Below are 23,584 nucleotides of genomic sequence, written 5' to 3' on the forward strand. Positions count from 1 at the left end.
GATAATGTGCCATCCTGTGTAGCTATGCCACGGATTCCTAATTTCAGACTGGTAAGTTTTAAAGTTACTTCCAATTACCACCTCAAACAGTTCAGTAATTTTGTACATGTGATGGTGAGTTGCAGCAATTAAGTTACTGGACACTGTAATATCAGAGAAATCAGCGATATCAGAAAAATACAAAGACAGGAAGGATTAAGAGGCTATAGAATACCAAATGTAAGTCTCTTAAAAAGATTACTTAGGCAACACAGCTTCCTAAATTTGGTTAATATAAAGTCTGATGAAGTACCATAACTCCAGTGTGTCTCAACTGGACCTGCATGTGTCTGCATTTCATCCAAGCAGGGTGTTCAGATTTACTGAGGGGGACCGGAAGGTGAGCCTTTAGGGCATTTACTAATAAAATATTAGCAGGCTTTGTATATCTGGGTTCTTCCCAAAGCAGACAAACTTATTCTTTTATGAGAAACTGTGACTTACACAGTGTACATCACTGACTAGAGCCTCCTGGTTATATAATGTTCAGTGGTGTAACCACAACCAACTGTGCAAAAAAATCAGCGGGCCCTGGTGCTAACCCTTAGTCACCCCTGCCAGTCACAGTTGTGTGCCTGTCTGTTGTGTGCCGTCTGGGCCCTCCTGTCCCCTGGCCCACCCAAGGGACATTTTACATTTCAAAGAATGTAAAGTATTTGTCCAACAAATTTGATACCTGACTCTGACTCCAAAAAAATATTAACTTCTCTCTAAAAAAAAAAAAAATCACAAAACACTTGTTCAAAACATTACAGGTATGGTTATAGGTGAACTGAGTGTAGCAGAATTTTAAGAAGAATTGTCTTTTAACTATCGATAAATGTGTGTAAGCAATAAAGCTTTACGAAATAGTTATTCTAGCTCAGCTAAAAATGGCTCTTTCCTTCCTTATAATATATGCACAACATATTTATAAATATTAATGTTCTAGAAAGTGTAAGAGTGATATTTGACATTAATTTCACAGTTATCACAATCCTGTCAATAGCCTGTTGCAATGTCATTATAGATTCAAGGTGATTTTATTTTGTTAACTAAAATGGTTTTATGGATATACTACCAAGACATATAGATTTTTCATTGCATACTTGACCTTCAAACAATACAACGGGATCAAGGCATGACTGTGTTTGAGAAAAGCAGATTTATATTAGAGAATATGGCATTATATGGGAATATATGGCATAGTTGGTTTCTATGGATCCTGTAATTTATTTTTAACAATAATAACACTTTCATTATTATATATGTTGTAAAATAATATTATGTGGGTTTACCTCTCATCTCTTACTAATTCCTTTGTATTTTCTGCTGGTGAGTGTCAGCTGAGACACTTGCTTGTAACCTAAGCCATTAGATATTTCCCCAGTTGAAATAAGCTGGAATCCCAAGCTGCCTTGCAAGTCAAGAGTGAAAGGCAGAAAGGCAACTAGCTGCTTTTGACTTACATTGAGGACAACACAACAGACCTGATATTACAGTTAGCAATAATACAGAATAGCAAATTATATTTTTTACTTATAAATGAGCCCTAACCACTGTTTATTTATTGTCACATGGTGTTATAGTTGACTTTGTACCCAGAATATACCTTCTCTGCATGCCTATAGTCATACATGAGCAGGAACAGCATTAATGATTCACTAAGCAGAGGCCATTAAAAAGGAAAGTCTGCCATTTTGAATAGCAGGTGCACAAAGGTGTTGTCAGCTTTGTCACAGGCAGTTAAAGGGGCACCTTCATAAATAATTTTTGGGTTAGCTGTTGAGCAAATGGTCTGGTTCTTGGGTACAATGCCTCCATTAGCAAGCTATGTGCATGGCTAGATGAATACCAGTCCTAATAATAAGACAATTCTAATGAACTTCAAAATGAGTGAAACTGATGCACTCCGAGGGTGCCTGAAGCCTACATTTGCTTATAAATCTTGGTTTTTATATCAGCTTTTAGGATCTACATTTGCACAAATAAATAGAGAATGAAAAACACAAAATACAAACATTTATTCTTTAAGTTACTGTTTTGCATATACAATGTGAAGGCATTTTGGTCACAGTGCAAAATTTGCATTAAACCATGGATTTTCCCTGGCATGCTGGCAGCTTCTCCAGCATTGGGGGTGTTGGGAGTCATCTGCAATTTAACACGTGAGCTATGATATTTAACCCCAGAAAAGTAATTAGTAATAGTGTGTCTTCCAGTTAGCACTTACTACTATGTACTTCAAAACTAAACTGCAAATGTGCAAGAAAGAGCATCCTCCTTAAAACCGTGGCCCTAGATTTCTCAATTGAAAAAAATTAGAGTGTTTATTTGTTCTGTAATATCAAAATGTGTTCCAGCTCCAGTTGCAAGAATAAAGAACCTGAAGCCTGATTTACACAAATTAGGAGCAATTATCAGTAGTCCCTAGCTCTGAACTACAGCTGGGACTGCTTTAAGTTACCAGTGGGCCCAGGGCAAAGATCTCATTGGTTGGACTACTCTCAAGCAGGGGATCTTGAATAAAACAAGGCAGAAAATACAGAAAAAAAGTCCATGCTTACTAAAATAGTAAGTTTTCAAGCTTGTACCAACAGTGTTGGAAAAAGATAACTTGTAACTGTTAGGAACATTTGTTCTAATAGAAAGTAAAATGGTTATGTTGAGCTTTTCCAGCTGATTAAAACGAGGGTCCACCATTTTTGGAGAATGCTCCTGTCAAACGTTTTAGTGGACGAGTCTGATGGTGGGCAATTGCTTACAATTGTTTACTTATTTAAATCCATGTATAAATCCATGATTTTTACCTTACTACTGTCCAATGTTCCTAAATATCTCAGTATTAACTAATGAAATGTGATTGTGGTGAAGCCTCAAATGTGTTTGTTCTTACAAGCAGCTTATGGAATGTACGACAATGACAGCCACGCAAAGCCATTCTTGTTCCACTAGTTACTGTTGCTGTGTTAATGCATTTACAGTGTATTACATGGCTGAGAAATACAAGGACAAATGTAGGAAAGTAACACCTGCATTGTCTTGCCTTTCAGCATTCTTCCACAAAGCAAGAAAACAGATTTACTGAAACTATTATTACCTGATATAATAGTCATTGCGGATAAGAAGAAAATGCTGCAGAATGGATTGAAAATACGTCTCCGAAGCAGTGTCCTTCAGCATATTGTACAGAAGATGGTACACTTCATTGATATCGGTGCAGAAGGAGTCAAGGAACATCACCAACCAGCATATTTCTATACACCGTACATAAAATGCTACATGAATAAAACACAAATCAATGGGAAAAATGGAAATTAAGGTCCAGAGGAATGGAAACAGGTATAAATATGTATTGTTAAATTCATCTCAATACTTTTTCATCAATAGATTGTCAAGGACAATACATGTAAATGTGAAGAAGCGCTGTAATGCTTGAAATGTCTGGGAGTGTTTAGCGGCAGTTACTGAATCTAGTAGTCTAATATATGCTCAGATCCAGATTATTATTGGAAAAAATAGGCCCTTCCAGCTACATCCTTAAAGGGGACATACACCTTTCATAGCAGTGTTGCTTCACCTGAAAGTTGCTGGACTAAGATTCCCAGACTTCTTCAGATTATTAAGAATAAAGCATGATGAAAATGGTGCAGCCATAGAGAGGAAATCCTTCTGGGCTAGTATCCCAATTAATGCAAGAATATCCTTCAGTGACAATTCTGCCTAGTTGTTTACCCTTTACTTTCTGCTCTTGGTTTCATACAGTTATTGCAGAAGGTTTTACATAAGTTTTTGCTGCTCTGAACACCAAACATTACTAGGTACTGTATGCTGTACTAAATTAGTTAAATGTAATAAAAGCAGTCAAACACTGCACAGTAATGACAATATGTTATATAATGAGATGACTGACATAGTACTGGTTAGATGTCTATCTATGCATACAGTCCACCACCACACCTGTGCATGCAGTGTTACTTGAGGCAGTCATTCTTGGATTCTCCCCCCCATTTTAATTATGAACAACCCCAAACTCCACACATGCACTTTTCAGGTCTATCATTTATTTGCCAAATTTCTTGTGTTGGTCCATGGCCGGTACAGCAAATGTACGATGCTCAATGTAGCAACCTAGCAACAGGCAGTTATCTCTCTGAACAGTTTCCAGCTTATTTCCAAGAATGTGTCACTGCAGGCATTGCCTTCCACATCAGGCCCCATAGGAAGATATTTATTGAAGTTTTTCTAGATTTTAATTCAGAATTTTAAAGTCATGTGAAAGTTATACAAATGCCTATGAGATATGCATGAATGCCTGTTAATATTCATCCTGTGACAATGAAATGCTGCTTTTGTGTGTTTTTTGCAGATTACTGGCAATGACTATGATAATGAAAAATACATTAAAGTATAAAATATTAAAAACTGCAGCAGGGTTTATGTATGTAGATCTCCAGTAAAATTACCCATTATTACTCCAGTATTAAACTGTGCACTCAGTCAAGAAAAGAGAAAAGGAAGATATAGATGTGCAAATATCAGATTAACAATTCAGATAATTATTTTTTGGACCTGGACTCACTTGTTAAATCTAAAATTATTTGCAGCTTTTCACCAAGCAGAAACCAATTGTTTGTCTGTGGGCAATACAACATCTAAGTTTGCTTTTTTGAATTACTTGAATTAAAGTGTTTCTTCTCTGTTCACTTTGTTGAAACCATAGAAAGATAGATAGACAGATAGGTAGATAGATAGACAGACAGGTAGATAGATAGATAGATACAAAACGGTACAACAGGAACTCCCTTCGCTACAATGCAAACAAGGGTGCGTAATGTTGACACAATACACCATTAAAGCCTGCTCCATTTGTAGCTCCATATTTAACTCCATTTTAGTGTTTTATTGTATTTTAGTTAAATAATACAAATGTAATAGAGAAATATTAATAAATGTTTCTGGAAAGCAAAATGGAGCATTTTCACTCATCACTAATCTTTAATCATAGCTTATGGAACTCTCCTTGACCTGCAGATTGTGACCAAGCTCGGAACATTACAGATTTCTACTGTCTACAGAACACATTGTATAAAAGGATATTCCATTTCTGCTCGAATATCACGGAGCCGATGTGAGAGTTCTAGAAGGTCTTCCTCTTTGTTTTCATCAAATACTTTTAACTGAATATCAAGCTCTTCATTTTCCTTTTCCTTTAGTTCCTGGTAGGAGTAAAAAGATATGAAATGCAAGCATATCATATTGAAGAAAATTGACAAGATCCATAGAGCCAATGGAAATTAGCACAACTTTCAGATCTGTAACCAGTATTACACATAAGCATCACATTCCATAGATATGAGTGTATTTTTAATTTTACAGGAACATGGAGTATCATTTTCCTTTGTGTACATTGTTCCTAAATTATTTTATTGACTAATGTTACCACATATATTTAAATATAAATATCTTAAAGTAATAGCGTACTCAATAATTTGGGATTTTACAAAATAGAAAATTCTATGTGTGCTGCTGTAACCCTGTACCAAATTACTTCCAGTGTATCTAAAGAAGGGTTCTACAATCTATTCATGATAATGTATTATCTTTAGATTTAGCACAGGAAATTAACATGCATGCTAGTTCCCACTTAAATCAATACTAATATGTAGATACATATTTTCTTTTCATAATAAACTGCATCCATACGTTTTGATAAATATTTGTAGGGATGTAAAGTATATTGAGTATAGTCTTTCCTTTGGCAGTAGAAAGCAGAAGAGGTGGCAAAACGGATAGGGCTTAAGGAGACCAACAATTTCTAATTTCGTTTTTAAAACTTAAAAGAAAGCTTAAACATGGAGGAAAGTGATAAAAGTGCAAAAAAAATAGTGAACTACTCCAGACTCCAGATTTTGTGGGTCAGATTTTATCTGATCTTGTCATGCAACACCACGGTGCAACAGCATGAGATTTTATAGGATCCTACAGAATCTGATCCCCACAGCTATAATATTATGTTGAATCAGATAAAGTCGGATGGTGAGTTTTGTTCATGCATCTACATCCGACAGTCAATGTCAGATGACATTTGATGAGATGACATTTCAATGAGAAAAAAAGTCTGTCAGACACCATCAGATTTTATCTCATCGAATGAAATGCAGCATGCTAAGTTTCCTTCCATCAGACGTGTCGGATAGCAATGCTGTCATGTAGTTTACACATTAGTCCAATTATATTTTGAACCATGCAACTACATCCAATTCGTAGGATGTGTTATGTCGATCCAACACTGTCCTACAAAATGGTGTTTAGCCCTTGGATCACCATTTTATTAAATCAAAAGCCATTTCTACAACCATAGAAAACTCCCTTGTCCATTGCTACTCCATTGTTTTGTAATATTAAACCATCCAATAACCTGAAATTGATCTTATTCTGCATTTTCCATTTTATTATAATGTTTTTGTTTGTTTTGCTAAGTAGGTTTCATTAATGGAGTCTATGGGAGATGGCATTCCCGTAATTGGAACTTTTTGGATAACAGGTTCCTGAATAATGGATTTCATACCTGTGCAATGTAATAATTTAGGTTGGAAAAAGAAAGACGGTTATCAAGTTCAACCTTCCATTCCAATTTCTAACTTGTAGTATACCATTTACAATTAGAAGATGCTGGTACTCGTGTGTGTATATATATATATATATATATATACATCATTATAGGACTCATAAGGGAGAACAAGTAGCACCAAGCCTGAAACATTTCAGACCAGATAAATGAAAGAAAGTCCTTGGAATGCCAAAGTCCATTACAGACTGCAAATACTTGTTAATTAAATGTGGCATGACATGTTTCATTATCAATTCATTCTTTATCAGGTGTCAGTTGCTATTGTGCAATAACAATATACATACTAAGCAACTGTTGAAACATCTAAAATAATTTTTACTGCATTTTCTGAATAAAGTTTCAACAGTGCGCAATGCACATTGGCTTTCCAGTGATTTTGCTTCATCTGGATTCCTAACTTGTAGTAGTCTAACTAATTGCTGATTAGTTGCTATTGGTAACTGCATTGAAGCAATTTAGAACCTATGTTAGTAAATCAGCCCCAGGTCACATGCATTCAAAATTAAACTTGCCACTGCTTAATTCATTGGTATTTAATCAGGACTAACTGGTGCTTAATATTAATATATTCTCATCACAGCCATAAGTCTATTGTTTGCATGAGAACGAACCACCTGGCTAAATGTAATTACAGAAGGTGATTTTTTTTTTTTTTAGTTGATATGTGAAGTGCAAGAGATCTCAATGACAAAATCCTTGTCAATGACACAGTGAACAGCATCTTCCCAGAAGTCTTTACTGATTATCATTGACTTATAGAAAGGAAGATTGGTAGCAGCGTTGACCCTGTCATGGTAAAGAATGGTAGGATACATTTTATTGAACTAAGTTAAAATAGAAAATCTTATGTGTTTGATTTTGACAGATCCTTGGCATCTCACTGTCCTCAAATACAATGTCTTGGTGTATTAATAATAGAAACTGGTTTTTAAACAGTATCATTTTGATGTATAGAATGTGAGATTATACATATAAGTATATTACTAATATTCAAGGAAGTAATAAACATACACATTTTCTTTAGTTTGTTGCAGAGCCGATGGATGAAATTTGATTGGTTGCTCAAAAAAAAGGACAATACGACTGTTTCCACGAATGTGAATAAACAAAAATATGCAAATTGATAAGGCTCCCTGGGAAGAATAACCCACAGTAATACATTTTAGTCAGTATCTGTGGATTAATAAAGTGAATTGTTACTGATAAATAGGTTCCATTTTCCTTTAATAACATTAAGGAGTCAGAAGATTCGCAGTATAACTGAGGATGCATTTTAAAATGACAAAAGCAATTAAAACCAAGGCAGAAAAACGAACATTTCTTTGTTTGTCCTGCAGCAATAATGGAAATGATACATTTGTTTGTTGCTTTTTTACTTGCCTTGCCAGAATAAAAAAGCCATTTAAGAAACAATCAAATAGATACTTGGCATGCAGATACATGTGTGACGAGTTGGGTGGGGGGGGGGGTTAGAAGCCTCTAATTATTTTTATTATCAGGAAGCTTTAAAGATGAATGTTTAGTGGAAAATATTATCAGTATAACAAATTCCGGCCAAAATGTTACCGGTCCCAAAGAGCCCATCTCACAAATTTACATGTCCAAAAGTCAACAGCTGCATATTAAGATAACGTCTCAACATATATATATTATCATTATTATTCAGAGCCCAATGGAACCCGCTACTCCCCAGCTTGTCATGGAGTAATAATATAGATCTAAGATGTTTTAGGGTGTGGAGGCGACTAGCAACAGTAAGCTTTAAAACATATTGCAGTATAGCTGCAGGGGGGACTATAAGGGATAAAGGTTGTTTCATTGATCTGAATAAACGTTCCACTTTCTACTTTCTAATGTGAAATCCAATCTTCAGATCCCTGACTGGCAGTTTATAAGATACTATATATATATATATAAGCTTATAATATGGGGAACTTGCTGAATCTATTGCATTCTTCAATTTTACTCATAGCAAAAAATGTTGACTCTGCTCCTTTAATCTTATACAATTAAGAGTGCTATATTAAAGACCCTTAGGAAAGAAAAATCTATGTCCATTTTAATAAACATATGCAAAATTCAACTACATATTGTTGTTGGAGTCAATTGTTTGCATATTTTTTCCGTGTGCTGCCACTCACCCGTCAATTATTACAAGGAAAATGAAACTCGCGGTATTGACGCTTGATGGTGGTTTGAAAATGTGGTTCAATTATTTACACACTAATAACAGGGATAGTATAGCAAGCACCTAGTTTTCTGCCGTGTTGCAAGAACTCCACAAGCAATTTAATATTTGTTAAAACAATTCGAAGAAAATGTGCTGAATGCTTCTCAGCTAAGCAACCAAGGGACCTTTTTCATTTTCATTGCTATAAAACATACGCAAATGGGGATTTAACTATTTGTTCAAATGAATAAATCTTTGTTTTAAAAAAAAAAAAATACATGGTAGTGTCTAAAATGAATAGGTGCTGCAGAATAAAGAAAAAGAATGTACATCTGGGGCTAAGAAATTAGTCAGGGAATTACCATGAAATCTTTAGGAAGTAGAGCAACCAGAAAAGATATTTGCTGAAATCCATATTAAACTCAACTATATTTTTACATTGCTATGAGCTTTTTGATAATTAAACTATCATTTTAGAACAGAATTTATTTTAAATAATAATTGCTAGCCGACCTTGCTGGCACCCAGTAAATCTTATCTTGTGCTTATCAGGAAATTATATTAAATCACACGAAACAGGTGAAAAAGGCTAGTTAGTCATCATCAGAGTCAACAAATAGGTATACCACTAAAGGATGAATTAAGCTGGTCATACATAAGATTCTTTCGTTGGGTGAGGTTGCCAAATGAGCCCACCTAAGGTTTGCTATAAGGGCATTGAGGAGAGGAACGCATCAACAAGTCTTGGTTTCAATGGGAAAATCCAACCTACCCAATTGTTGCCTAGGTGAATTTTGCCCAGATATCAGTCGGGCAGGCCCATCAGAGAGCCCCATACAGGCCTGGACTGGCAATCTGTGGAGGGGCTGGTGGGGGCTGTTTGGGCCTCTGGGTGCTTAAAATGCTAGGGCTTATTTTGCATCCCATTCAGACCTGGTTCCTTGTTTTGTAAATGATTTTCTATAGTAGGAACAACTTTGACTTTATTTAGGGGGTTCATGGTGACCTACCGTAAACTTATTGGGACCTACCTTCCCATAGAATAAAAATGACTGATTTAATCATTAATAATATCAAAAGAGTAAAGCTTTTAGTCCAGCTTTTGCCTTAAAGAAGTAAATTGGAAAAATGTCCAAGGTTGGTGCTTCCTTTATTCACACTTCATCCTTTATCCAGATGTGCTGCTTCAGGCATATGAAGGCTCTATGATTAGCAGTGATGTCTTGCAGCACTAGTGTCCTAAATGTGACTGTTCCCTGGGTGCTAGGTACAAAGTGCCTCTCATGTTTGCATAGATTTTCATGTACTCCACATTCCTCATTAGTTCATATATTGTATGAATGTTATGAGGTACATTGATTATAAGCTCCATCAAAGACCGATTTTTGTAAATTGCTGTGTAACTTGGTGACTATATAGTAATGAAGGATGACAATATTAAAGGGCAACACAATGCCAGAAGGTCTGTAAATAGCAATGCAGCCTCTTGAAAAGAGCTAGAGGCTGCTGATTGACATTTTACTAAACAATACCTGAGGAAGGACCCCCGCCTGTAAACTACTTGAGACCACCTCATCTCGTTTCAGGGAGCATGATGAATACTGTAGAAATGCTTTGCCTCAAAGCAGGCATTTTTTGGTTATTTACATACTGGGGGTCATTTATAAAGTTCACACTGAGAATTTTGTTTTTTTCACAAATTGTTTTTTTGTGCTTGTTTTGCCCTAAATGCTTACATTTTGCACTGCTGTGCCCATCTTTCTTTTTTTGGGAAATGCGAATTGTGCACGAACATTTGCAAATGAGATTGCAGTTTGCGTGAGTAGGTCCTCTTTGTGTGTATATAACGTTTCATTTTTTGACTTTGCAAATATAATTTTGCAATTTGCAAAATCAGTTAGTGTGCGCATAATACTGGCACTTTGCAAACATACCATATTTAATAAACGTCCGCACTGTGAATTAAAAATTTGTAAATATGTTTGCACAGTCTTGTCCAGCTTTATAAATATAAACACAGGCAGGGCAAATATGTACACTGCGCAAATAATTCTGCTCTGAGAGAATTTTATAAATTACCCCCCCCCCCCCATTGTTTTTAGGGTTAATTTAAAGATTCACTACCTTAGCTATTAAAATTAATTTACATGTTTTGGTCTATTCTTCCTTTACAAATAACAAAGCAATGTAAACAGTTTAGACCATCTAATTAACACGTGTTACTCTTTAATTCAGTGTTACTGTATCAGTTTATTTCTAAGAAAGGTGAGTTTGTTACAAAGTCTCAGCAAGCAACTTGAGTGCTTTAAAAAATACACACAAACCGTTGCACATGAGCAAAAGTGTATATGACACAGAACACATTAAGCATAAATATGTCCCCAAGTTATTCAATTAAGGAAACAGACCATTTTATGGTCAGCTCAGTTTAAATTGTCTTCTCTGTGCACACTAGTAAAACAATAATGTTTAAGGAAAATGTGCAGTGAACTCCAAGTAGCTGCCATGAAAATCTCAGCTGGGATTTGACCCGAGGCTGCCAACTGTCCTTGCCACATATCTGGTTGAATAAGCTTTAATTTATCCCTTGAGCGTTGGTCCACCAAAAGAATTACATTAGGAAGACAGCTATTTTAATGTTTCTATAAAGCCAGTTTAATTTACTGGAAGGTGACAAAAAATAAAATGAAACAGTTGAACATCAACAAGGAGCACAGAGCACGCTTTATAGTTAGAAACACAAATATAGAGGGAGGAAAGGCAGGCTATTAAAGAGAGTGAAATGCCCCCATAACACCCAAGCAGTTGAATCAGCAGAATACAATTCTTGTTTCTAAAACTGGAAACTATATTGAGAAGCATCCCTTTTTACAATTTTCGCCATTATCCTAGAGACAAATTTATAAACATTTGAAATCACGGCAGGTAATTAACATGTTCCCAAAATATGTTTGCTTGCTTTCAGCGGATGCTTTCCATACATTTCTAGGGGGCATGCCCTATTATGGCATAATAACCATTCCCCAAAAATGTTGCTGATTATCCTTAATCTATATATATATATCCTTATAAAATATTTATTAATATCAGCATAAACTGTAAAAGAAGAATACAAGATGAAGGGTTTCAGCCTTAATATATTAGGTACATTAGGACCGCATTGTTGCTTCTGTGGATACTACACCGCACAACTCTGTGGAGACATAGGATAGATAAGATATTCCCGAAGGTGGCTAAAGGGAGGAAGGTGTAAACTAAGGATGACTATGTGTTTGAGTTGCCCCATGTATTATATTATGTGTGTACATAATAGTAAACAACTACTTGGGTTCCCTAAGCAATATTTTAAAGCCTCTCTCAGACATCTCAGACAGTGATATCCTCATTATACAGAACAAGAAAAGCCTTGCAAAGGGTGTTCTGTAACTGGTCAGTAAATGTCAGTTAAAAACAGCAGAAAGAGAAGTATTTCTTAATGTTGTTTAAATGTAAAATAGGGAGATGTTTGCAAAGACTCATTTAACATACCTGCTGCATCACAATGATTAATTGCAAATTATTTCAACTGAATGCTGGTTACATACCGGTAAAATTTGTTTTAATCCGCATCTTAAAAATTCATTTCTCAGATGTATCCTAAAGTCAAGCTCTTCGGGGGAGGTGAGAAGAGCATTAATAAATTGCATACAGGATGCCTGGAAAAAGAAATAAGTAGATAAATATATATGCAAAGAACATTTAACCTAAGAAGTACTATATATATATATATATAGTATATACATACGTATATACACAATGGGTTTGATATGTCACAAGTAAATCACAGATTAATGAGTTTTACAAGCTTGCCGATGCTCTGATTGGCAGATTTATTCATAGAGAATACAAAAATGAGGCTCTGTAAAAACAATACAATAGAGTTTTGACATTCAATCAAAAAGAACATCCTGCTTGATAAACCTCCTGATCCAAACTTGACTGATTGCTTCTACCTCGCTCACAACCAAGCTTTCATTGAGATTGCATGGGCTATGCACACATATTAAGACAGTCCATCTTTCACATAAGTCATTAACTGGAATTGTTAAGGTTCTTTCTATGATGGGTTGCATGATATATTGGGTAAAATGAACCTTAGATATTGTTATCCATCAGAACATGACTTGGCTCCAGACAGTGTAGGGCTATGGCAGATATATTGACTGTATTGCTTGTTGAAGATTTCTTCAGGGAAGTAACTAATAGTTGTACATTAAGGTTTATTTGAATTCCAGAACATATATTAAAATAGGTCTGTAGCATTGTAAAACATAGTGATGTAAGGTATAGACCTAATACAAGAGTATCTAACAAATAAAAACATAGTTACAGCAACGTAAGCGTATCAGTCACACAAATAAGCAATACAGGATAAAGCTCATTCATCTATATGATGTAGCAAGCATAGTTATTTTTCTATAAATGTGGAATACCTTCTCTAATATAGAGGGGCAAAAGGCAAAAGAGATAGAGTCTTTGTTTTTAGATTATAAAGTTTACATGACACAATAAGAAAAAGGTGTGACAGTGATTAGTTGAAATAAAGGAAGATGGTGGGAAATGGTAAGCCAGCTAAACTACATTTCTACATAATGTTTGATGCATCTGCAAGTTGGGTTGAGATGGTTTCCTGCAAAAAAATCCAAAAGTAACTTAGAAATCAGTAGAGAAAGTGATTAATAAGACCCAGGCATATGTGACATATTAAGTGACGCATACCACTACAGGTTTTGATTGTCAACACCAAAAACAGCACCTTAACTTTAAGCCTGGAGCAATTTATTTATAATACAACCAGAGAAGAAATATATGTAACAGTACAGATGTGATGTAGCTTAGTGAAAGGCTATTTATCATAACAATAATACAATGTAGCTTCTGAGAGTCCTAGAGAAGAACGTGTACTAAAAAGGATACCATTTACAGGACATTCATACATTTTAAGTATTATATGTATATATTTTACAGATCAAACACTTATCTAATGAATAGCTGTCTCACCGAAATGTTTCTATTGTGGGGAGATGGATAACAGGTACATATGTCCCTGTTATCATGGTTATTGTAATATGTGTCATAATATAGTATTTAAAACAGATAAAAAAGTCATACCCTTAACCAAAATAACATTAATAATAATAGCACGTTATATGTTTTTAACAGCTATTAGGACCTTTTTGACTCTTTAATCTGTCTAGTTACAAGAAATGATGGAGGTATGTATAACTACAAGAGTTGGCATGTCAACAAGAAATGGACAAGTGCATTGAGTCAAAATGGCCCAAACACTTGAGAGTTTCCTGTTTTTTGCAAGAGGAAAACTGAGTATTGGAAATGCCTACTTTAGAGCACAGATGATTTTGTGCATGAAAACAATATATATCACTATATGTTGTCTGAATAACTCAACATTAAAGGAGATCTCTGCTCCAGTCCTCATATCTTTTCTAGGTAAGTGGCCCAAACACGTGAGACATAGTGATGAGCAAATCTGTCCCATTTAAGTTCATTGTTGACTTGTTATTCATTCAATATGAGCCAGTGGCTAATAGAAACTTATTTCCAGTTGTTTAGTGGAGGCCCAAATGTAATCATGCAGGAAAGCCATGTTTTATTTGGATGTAAAAACTAAGGACGTTGGCCCAACTTATCTGCTTAAGTATGTACTAAAAATTGTGCCCATGTGGACCCCTTATGTCCTAGGATCTGGTTGTAATTGATGAGCATGATCGTGTGAAAAAAAGACATTCATTTATTTCTTTCGATTTCAGTTTTCATTGGTTTCACTGTTTGACAGCGTGAATAAGAAAAAATGAAATCACCTTAAAATGAAACAGTGCCTGTCTGTGAAATGGAAGCACAGCATGATAGCTCTTAGCAGCTGTAAATTGACTGACAGAAGCTGCACACTTCACCTTGCCTTCTGAGGATAGACTGCCACCTTGCCCTCAAGCTCCATATTTTAGCCCATAATTATATTGCTTGTAATGTATGTGATGGACTCAGCAAAAAAAATCTAAAGTTGTGTGCTTTTATGGGTCAGGCCAGTGTGAAATAAAGCAGAGTATTATCATTGGAGAGATACTGACAGCTGTCTGCAAGTTCTATAAATTCCTTCACCTTAAATGCTTCTAGAAAGCTTGGGCAGGTTTTGTAGTTATTCTCAAATCAGCAATCAAAAGATATCACAGCTGTGAGAAGGTCACTAGGGAGATACAGTGTGTTATTGTTTCATTTTGTCCCACTTGTTATCCAAAGAATAACTAAATGCTGAATCGTCAGTGCGAAAACTCAACTGGGAAAAATGCATGGATAATGTTAGTTTTCCTCTGTATTTTACTGTTGTTCAAGATCCCCTTTTGTATCTTGATAAATAATCTTGATTTCTGATTTTTGTAATTATAAATGGGCCACCCAGAGGCAAAAAATTAAGGAAATCATAAATAGAATAAAGGGAGTTTCTGAAGGGCTTATGCTCAGAGGTATGTGTAGCCCTTTGGGTAGAAACTCTATTCCAAAAATTACTGCTGTAAATTACAATATATAGCAGAGATATTTTTATATAATATTAATTGCTGTAGTCATTGCTAGTGATGGGCAAAATTTTTTGGCAGGCATGGATTTGCTGCAAATTTCTGCGTTTCGCGTTTCAAAGTGGGTGACAAAATTTGCAGCAGAAAAATAACACAATTTTAAATTTTTTTGGTGAACCGAAACAGGACAGATTTTCTCATCAGTAGTTATTGCAGTAATCAATATAATATGCAATTCTCTCTTGGAAGGACTCCATTGTGACAATAGGGAAGACATTATCTGTAGAATACAATGGCATTTTATCTGTTATCTGCTAAGTAACCTGTGCTTTTTCTCATTCAAATGGCTGCCCCCATGGATACACAGTTGCTTTGTTTATATAAACTATAATAGTCTTTCTGAGGCAAACACACCAGTTATACCAGTGCAGGGTAACAGAGCATCATATTGTTATTTCTTTTATACACTTTCATATTTTGATGTTACTGTTCCTTTAAGGGCAAATGCCCATACCTGATGCACTCTTACCTTCCGGTTTGTGCCTGTATGTTACCCAACCACTTAGATTGTAAGCTCTACGGGACAGGGACCTCCTTTCTACTGTGTCTCATACCACATGGCTGAAACGTTGGTGGAAATAAACCTCTAAATATTTTTTCTACATTATCTCCTTGACTTTGTGTGAAAATCCTGAGCGTGCCATCACTCCATGCCTTTTGTAGTATCTTTTGCACAGGCACCCAGGTATCATCACTCCTTATGGTGTGCAGCTTCTACACACTACGTTTCTTATATATATATATATATATATATATATATATATATATATATATATATATATATATTGTATTTATTTATTATATCACTTGTCCTCCCTGTGTGTAATTTTGTATTCTGTGAGATTGTACAGTGCTGCGTACCCTTGTGGCGGTTTATAAATAAAGTTATACATACATACATACATGGGGAAGAAGGGAAGCAATGATACCAAAGGGATTGGTCATGTGGTTCATGCACACACATTCTCATAAGCTCATGTTCATGGGAACATATGAAGGCAGCTGGATAATTGCTTAAAGAGAATCATGTATGAAGTTATATAGCAGCAAAAATGTAGCAAAACCAGAGGTGCAGGACCAGATACTGGGCAAACAAACAGCCTTCTGTTGCAGATGTCTATAGGAAAGGCCTTAGGTGTGGAGTATTACAACAGTTTCAACAGTTAAGATGACTGCATGTAACACATTTGGAAGGATAGATAGAAGCTATGGACACAATGGCCAATAAAGTGAAGGTTGAGAGCAAATAAAGAGTGAGTTTGTAATGTAATGTAAAATTGCTGGTAGCATCCATCATCCATCAGGATCTAGATTCCACACTCCCTGAATCAACCAGTTCTCTGCTCTACTGAGTCCAGTGTTCAGCAACTTACAGTACTAAAAATCACATTTAACTGCACCTTATTAATAAAACTGGTCCAATTCAGTTCTATGGAATATATCATTTTATAAGCTAATGGCTTTATATTGGGTTTGTTTATGGTCAAAGAGCTGGCAAAACATAAACTATGATCAAAGATCCCAATTTTAGCATATGAACAAGAGGTCAAGAACTATAGATAGAATTTGTTTTTATGCTCAACACACAGCTAATTTCAGTGGCTGGAGGAAAAGAAAACACTTTGCCTGCATTCTCTGCAGTGTATAAGAGCTGCTAAAAATGAAAAAAAAAAAAAAAGAATGTTCATGTTGAACAAATTCTCATTTAGGCAGCCTCTTCAGTCCTGTTTTTAGGAGGAAGAGGGCATACCATGACATCATCACCTTGACCTCAAAAATCAAATACAATCAGACAAGCCGCATGTCCGCTGCTTAACTACTGTTTTCATATTGCTTGTAAAAGATTACAAAACTATCTTTGTCAGATGGCCTTAACCTTTGGTAGAAGAGTCAGCAATTCAGTCATTATCTCATCCACACAAGTGATTCTTTCACTTGACTTTTTTCTTTATTGCTAAGATTTATGGCTTAAAAATAGGCAAGCAACATTTCCTGTAGTAAATAATTTCACCAACCTTTAAAGGAGGTTTCTAACTTAATTTAGAAAATGGTGTATTTGTATTATGCATTTGACCAAAATTGTTAAACTTAAGATAAATAAGGCTTGTTTAATACAATTTCCAATATTCTCATTTTAAGTTCACTATAGATGATATGCTATAAATGATATAGATTAATGATATAGATTGATATAAACACAGATGATATAGATTGTCTTGATAGACTTTCTACACATCTACACCCTTTTTGCCCTTGAAATGAATGATGTACCTTACACATACTGAGCCAAGTATACCAATAAGATTTTCACTAGATGTGGCTTAGGATAGCTTATGGTATAATGCCTTTAGCCTATCTGTAATAGCATAATAGAGCACAATTATGAGCACAACTGAGGAGCAAAGTTCAGTTTTGGACACATTACCCCCAAGACTCAATCAGTGTTAGTTTCACTTTAATAGAATGAAAACAGTTACTACAGTTCCCCTTTAGAGTTTTTCCTCTGCCACTTGTGCTGTTAAACAAAGCAAGTATCTAAGTGGATGAACACAAAAGCAATTTCATCTTCAAGAATACCCTCATTAACAGTGGTTAATGTCCCAAGGCAAAGGTAGCCATTTGTAAAACTCTTTAGAAAATCTTGTTGGCTGTGCTAACAACCTATTTCTGGAGGGGAAAAAATCACTTAAACCGAGATGTTTAAAACTATAAAACAGATAAACAGCAGTGGGGTAGCTAATAACGGAATCACTTATTATGGTCCCATACTGTTAAGAAATATGCTCAATTTAAGAAGATTTTAGAGCATGGCTAGTGGTCAGACAACATATGGTTGTGTAGTCCGGAAACTGTTTCATTGAAAAGCAAATGTTTTTTTTTTTTTATAGAGATCCTTTATTAGCTGCAAAACCTTATAATAAGCACCCAGAGGGCTCCTTTTATAGGTATTTTTAAATTTTAGCACTGGAGAATTGTTTAGCATTGTTTGCATGGTGCATATATCATAGCAATTCAATGGAAATTTTTTTTTTTTTTATAGATATGGACACTATGATTTGTATATCATGAATATATGATATAATAATGTGATATTTATATAATAAATATGACATATATGTTTATAAAGAAAGAATAATGTAATAGTGATATTTACTAGCTTGGCATATCACACATACAGTACTATGCTATTAGTACATTTTACAAGTAATGAACTTGCTGCACCCAAGTCAATACTGGCAATACATGTGCCACTTGCATGCATAGCAGGGTGTAACAACAGGGGTGCAAGGTGCTCCTGTACTTATTGACACATTTGGTTTCTTTACTACAGTGAAGTTTACTCTGCTATCATCTTCAGCATACCGCACATGCCATTTGCTGACTTATTGTCACATAAAGCCGATTTTTAATAGTCCAGTATAATAATTATTAAGGCCCACCTGTAACTGGAATGCTTCGTGGTTCTCCAGTGCTTCCACAATTGGAGCAAAACGTTCTTTGTTATGGATTTCTGCTGCTGTAGTAATGGCTTCCAAAAGTTTGTCCAAGCTAAAAAATTAATAAGCATATAATCACCCTTAAATTCAATTGAAGTTGCTAATATTTGGCATGCACATCGTTCTACCTATGGGCACAGTTAACTAATCATTATGGTCTAATCATTTTAGCTCATATGGGTAAATAATTCCAAAGCACATAAACCTGTAAGAAACACAACAGCTGCATTGTGTCTGTTTTTTTGCAAGCCCCCTTCCTCCTAAAAAGCCTACCCAGTGCTGCTGATCCTCAGTGTGCTCTAACATGTTTACTGGCCATGCTTGAGTGCTTGCATACTTTGTGTATGCCTTTAATGTCACCAACAGGGGCCAGACAAAGTCTCAATAAGGATATGGAGCTTTAGGGGACAACTTTGCAGACATATATAATTTCCAGCCTGATCATTTGCAAGACTTAGGTTACATTTTCATTCTGTATGTGGTCGTGTATATGCCTTAAGTATTTCTGGTACTATTTTTTCCCACTAAAATACTATAATGTTTTCAATATCAGAATGATATTACCCACACAAAAAAAAAACAATTTTAGCATGATGACTATACACCTCTAGAGGTACTACTTATTTTCTTTGCAATTTTTTTTAAAAAACATGGCTAAAACTATTGTTAGTTTACAAGTAATCCACCTTATCTGGTGTTTATTTACAACTACAACGTGAGAGTTTTTTTTTTTTTTTTTACAGAAAATAAGCCAACCTTTATACAGCTAAGTGCAGCCAATAACAATAATTTTGTTATATTAATGTCACGATAAATTCATTAAACACTTCCTTGTGAAGTTCACGCTTTTCATGTTAAATACTCTCTTGCCTCATCTAAACACACAGCATTTGGATTTTCACTTTCTTTCCTGTATAAAGCTAGTGCCTTTAGCAACAATGGAAATTGAAAAGCTTTTTGAAGTAACTCGGGAATATCTAAGTAAACATCAAATGTACTTACATATTATCCTCTCCAATTATGCAGATGGCGGATAATATCTTTAAAATTTCTGTCATCATGTTGGCTTGCTTTGGATCAATAGCCCGTGCCAGCAAAAGGAGACTTCTGTCTTCACTAAGAATTCTCTGCAATCCATACTGTAAAAGTACAATATTCACTTTAACTACAAGTCTTAAACCACAATGGACTGTGTAACTCATATATGTGTCTGCCTGTACAATATAAAGGCCCCTATCAGCTATGTACATATATATATATATATATATATATATATATATATATATATATAATACCCCACAAAGCGACCTTGAAGCTATTTTTCCAAGATAACTCATGATTTCCAAATGGTATATTTGTTTCTTCAACAGGGCTGTCATATTTTAGCCAAGGGACTAGATGCTGCCCTCCAAGAGATTTATATAGCCCCCAGCCTGTGTGACATCTTCAGATGCCGTTTTGTATGTTATCATCATCTCCATTATATAGTGTGGTCTTTAAACATATAGGGGCACATGTATTAAATGTATTTGAATATGAATTTGATTCTAACAAATATTGAATCAGGATACTAATAATGATGACCTAGAGTCCAAAAATATGTGTTGCATAGGATTAGGATCATCTAGACATAATATTTAGGGGCCTGTTTATAAAATGAGAAATAAACTACATCTCCCATCTACCATTTGATTGCCAGGCATTACCACGTCAAATCCTACATAGTTATAAAGCTGTGTAAATAATGTCAATATGTAGAGTGGCATTAAAAAAGATGTTGGCTTGGAAAAAGTCATGTGACACTTTTTACACTACTGTGTAAACTTATCCTTTGACTTGTATGTAGTCTGAGGTGGGATAAATAATGATATAAACTGTGGCATAAAATAAAACCTACAGATTGATAAATATTTTGAACCTTTTCATGGATTCTGGTGATTAATATAATCAAGAGAGAAATGTGTGGAAAATAACACTCATGAGTATGAGTGACATTATAGTTTACTGAATATTTATAAACTAGTAGTAGCTTCCACTTCACATAGACCAGCATATAGTGTAATACATGGTGTTTCTCTCACATTTAAACATTTGGTTCATATTGATCCATGGATCATTCAGTCCCCTGTATTTAATTGTGGTACTAGAAAGTGTTTAAGCTTCTGTAAGGTATTCATTTATTTTAGGGTTTTGTGCCTGTACTAAAGAGGTATATATAATTTATCAGTAATGCTATCGTTGTGGACTTACAAAGAGAGCAAAGAGTCAGCATAAAGATTAGATGAGTTGAGCAAGTAAATGAATAAAAGTGATGTTATTGTTCAAAAAAAGTGGCTGATCCCTGGGCAGTTCCCACTAGACTGACATCTATTACAGCAAGGAGGTATAATAATCTCTATATAATGAGCTCTCTGGTTCTTTCACTGCTTTCTCAGCTCCCTGGTAGAATAAATATAGAAAGAAACCTGGAAGAGCTGAATACAATAAAAAAGAAACTCAGAGTGTCTGTGATTGCTAAAAGTTAAAATTAGAAGTCACAGAGTCCTGTCATGCGAAATCAGGACATTTTCATCTAAACAAAAACTTCACTTCATATATTCTTCTCTAAACCAGCCACCTACCTTGTTGTTCATAAATGCTTTCAAACACTGGATGAGCTTATGTTGATTCTTCTTGTCAATACTTTCCTGCCTTGGGTGAGAAGATGAGAGGAAGTTAAGGTAATGTTTTAGAAACCACAGATTTCTCATTGAGAGGATTATTTAATTCTTACTGTTTCTTGTCCAGTAGCTTTTCCAGAACATCCAGGAGAAGCCCCAGGCCCTCATGTCCAAAATTATTAACCCAGCTGTTGAAAGAAAAAAAATAATTATTGGAGGTTTGCCTGAGTTCAAAAATCTAAGCAGCTTTGTTCTGTGTACATGGCTGTCAGATAGTCTTAGCATGGATGTGTTTGGTATGGCAGGAAAAAATCAGTTTGTACTTTGCCTTAATGGAAAACATTTAGGTTCTTACTCCGTGACTGCCAAAAGAAGTTAAAGTGAAGCAAGATGGCTAAACTGTCAGACTCTGTCAGGTTTATACAGTATGTAAACAAGAGAGAAAGTTAAAATATATTAAAGAATTGCACTCTTCTTACTAGATTTAAGTCTATGTTTAAGGTCCATGTCCAATGGGGAGATTAGTTGCCTGGGGTAAAGCTCAGCTATCAGGGGAAACTAGTTTTCAAAAATGTCTTCCCACCGGCAATAAAATGAACCGCTGGTGGGGAGGTATAAGCAGTGCTTTGTTTTCTGAAGATGCCTGAAGTTTCCTGTTCTGTGTTCCACTAATCTCCCTGTGAGACATGGCCCTAAATTGAAGTATGCTATTTATTTCTGTATTTCAGAAAAGTGAAAGACCAAAAATCACTGCACCATGTATGTATGTGTGAATAAGGGAACAGGCAGGCTCTACCATATTGCCCACAACAATTTTTTGACTTTCACACAAAGGTGCAGCAGAACTGGGTTGGGCAGGTGCTTTTGGTTTCAGAAGAAAGGTACAGATGACACTAGAGCAAAAATAAGAGGGGTGAAGTGTAAGACCTACAGGGAACAGCAGCTACCGCCATTACACAATATACCATGCTATTGTAGGTTACTAGCATTAATGGGCTCTTTCCTTGAAGCCAGATCAATCTTTTATTGTACTAGAAGCACAACATAAAGTAAGGGTAATTAGTGGTATCACCAATTTTTCTGTAAATTGCATCATTATCCGACAATACAATAAGATCTCTTAATCACTTAGATAGCATACTCATGGACATATAGAGAAGTATGTGGAAAATCAGTTTGAAAATAAATTAGCTAGTGAGCCAATCATGGAAAATAATCATCCCTTTTTAGATTGGATGCTTTGTTTTTTCTATCCCTGTCTTTAGAAATATACGGAATTACTACATTTATTGATTTTTTTTTACTGTTAGCTGAAATGAGTAAACTTTTAAAACAAAAAGTTATTTTAGTCATACATTTTAAACAAGGTGCAGAATAAGGCATGATACAAACTATCTGGTAGATGCTAGGTCATTCCCAGTTAGCACTTGATTATGTCTAAAGCTGCTGATATTCAAGGCCCAAACATTTGCTCATAATTATTTACAGTGATTATCACCTAGTATTGTTCTGACCTTCCTAGAGCACACTTAAGAACTTGCATTTCAAACCCACTATTTTAAGAAGGTGCTGATGAGATCTTAGACTGGGGCCCATTGGGAAATACTCTGGTATGGAGTACTGCACAGAACCAATTTTTGAATACCTGAACCTGACCCGGACCTGCAGTCGGCAAACCCACATTTATACCTGCTTGGACCCACTACTAGTGATGGGCGAAATGTTTCGCCAGGCATGGATTCGCGGCAAATTTCTGCATTTCGCCATTAGCGGATTGTTTCGCGAAACGGAAGAAAAAATTTGCTGCGGAAAAATTTGCTGCACGTCCAAAAATTGGCGCCGGCGTCAAAAAAGAATAGTCGTGGGCATCAAAAGAATAGCCGCGCGACAAAATAATAGCCGCGGGCGACAAAATAATAGCCACAGGCGACAAAAGAATAGCCACAGGCGACAAAAGAATAGTCGCGGGCAAC

The 23,584-nt window shown here is 35.4% G+C and overlaps 1 protein-coding gene across 2 annotated transcripts in view; it reads right to left on the minus strand.

Annotated features, from left to right (window-relative positions):
- Positions 1-23,584, minus strand: part of diaph2 (diaphanous related formin 2) — a 760,530-nt gene that overhangs the window by 538,898 nt on the left and 198,048 nt on the right. For both annotated transcript variants that reach the window (XM_031890756.1, XM_031890755.1), the window contains 7 exons: positions 21,725-21,799; positions 21,573-21,642; positions 19,954-20,090; positions 18,895-19,003; positions 12,407-12,517; positions 5,119-5,237; positions 3,119-3,235 (listed from right to left, as the gene is read on the minus strand). In XM_031890756.1, the coding sequence (XP_031746616.1) occupies positions 3,119-3,235; positions 5,119-5,237; positions 12,407-12,517; positions 18,895-19,003; positions 19,954-20,090; positions 21,573-21,642; positions 21,725-21,799 (738 nt within the window). The remainder of the gene's footprint in view (positions 1-3,118; positions 3,236-5,118; positions 5,238-12,406; positions 12,518-18,894; positions 19,004-19,953; positions 20,091-21,572; positions 21,643-21,724; positions 21,800-23,584) is intronic.

This window comes from Xenopus tropicalis, chromosome 8 (genome assembly GCF_000004195.4).
Source record: "Xenopus tropicalis strain Nigerian chromosome 8, UCB_Xtro_10.0, whole genome shotgun sequence".
Lineage (NCBI taxonomy): Eukaryota > Metazoa > Chordata > Amphibia > Anura > Pipidae > Xenopus > Xenopus tropicalis.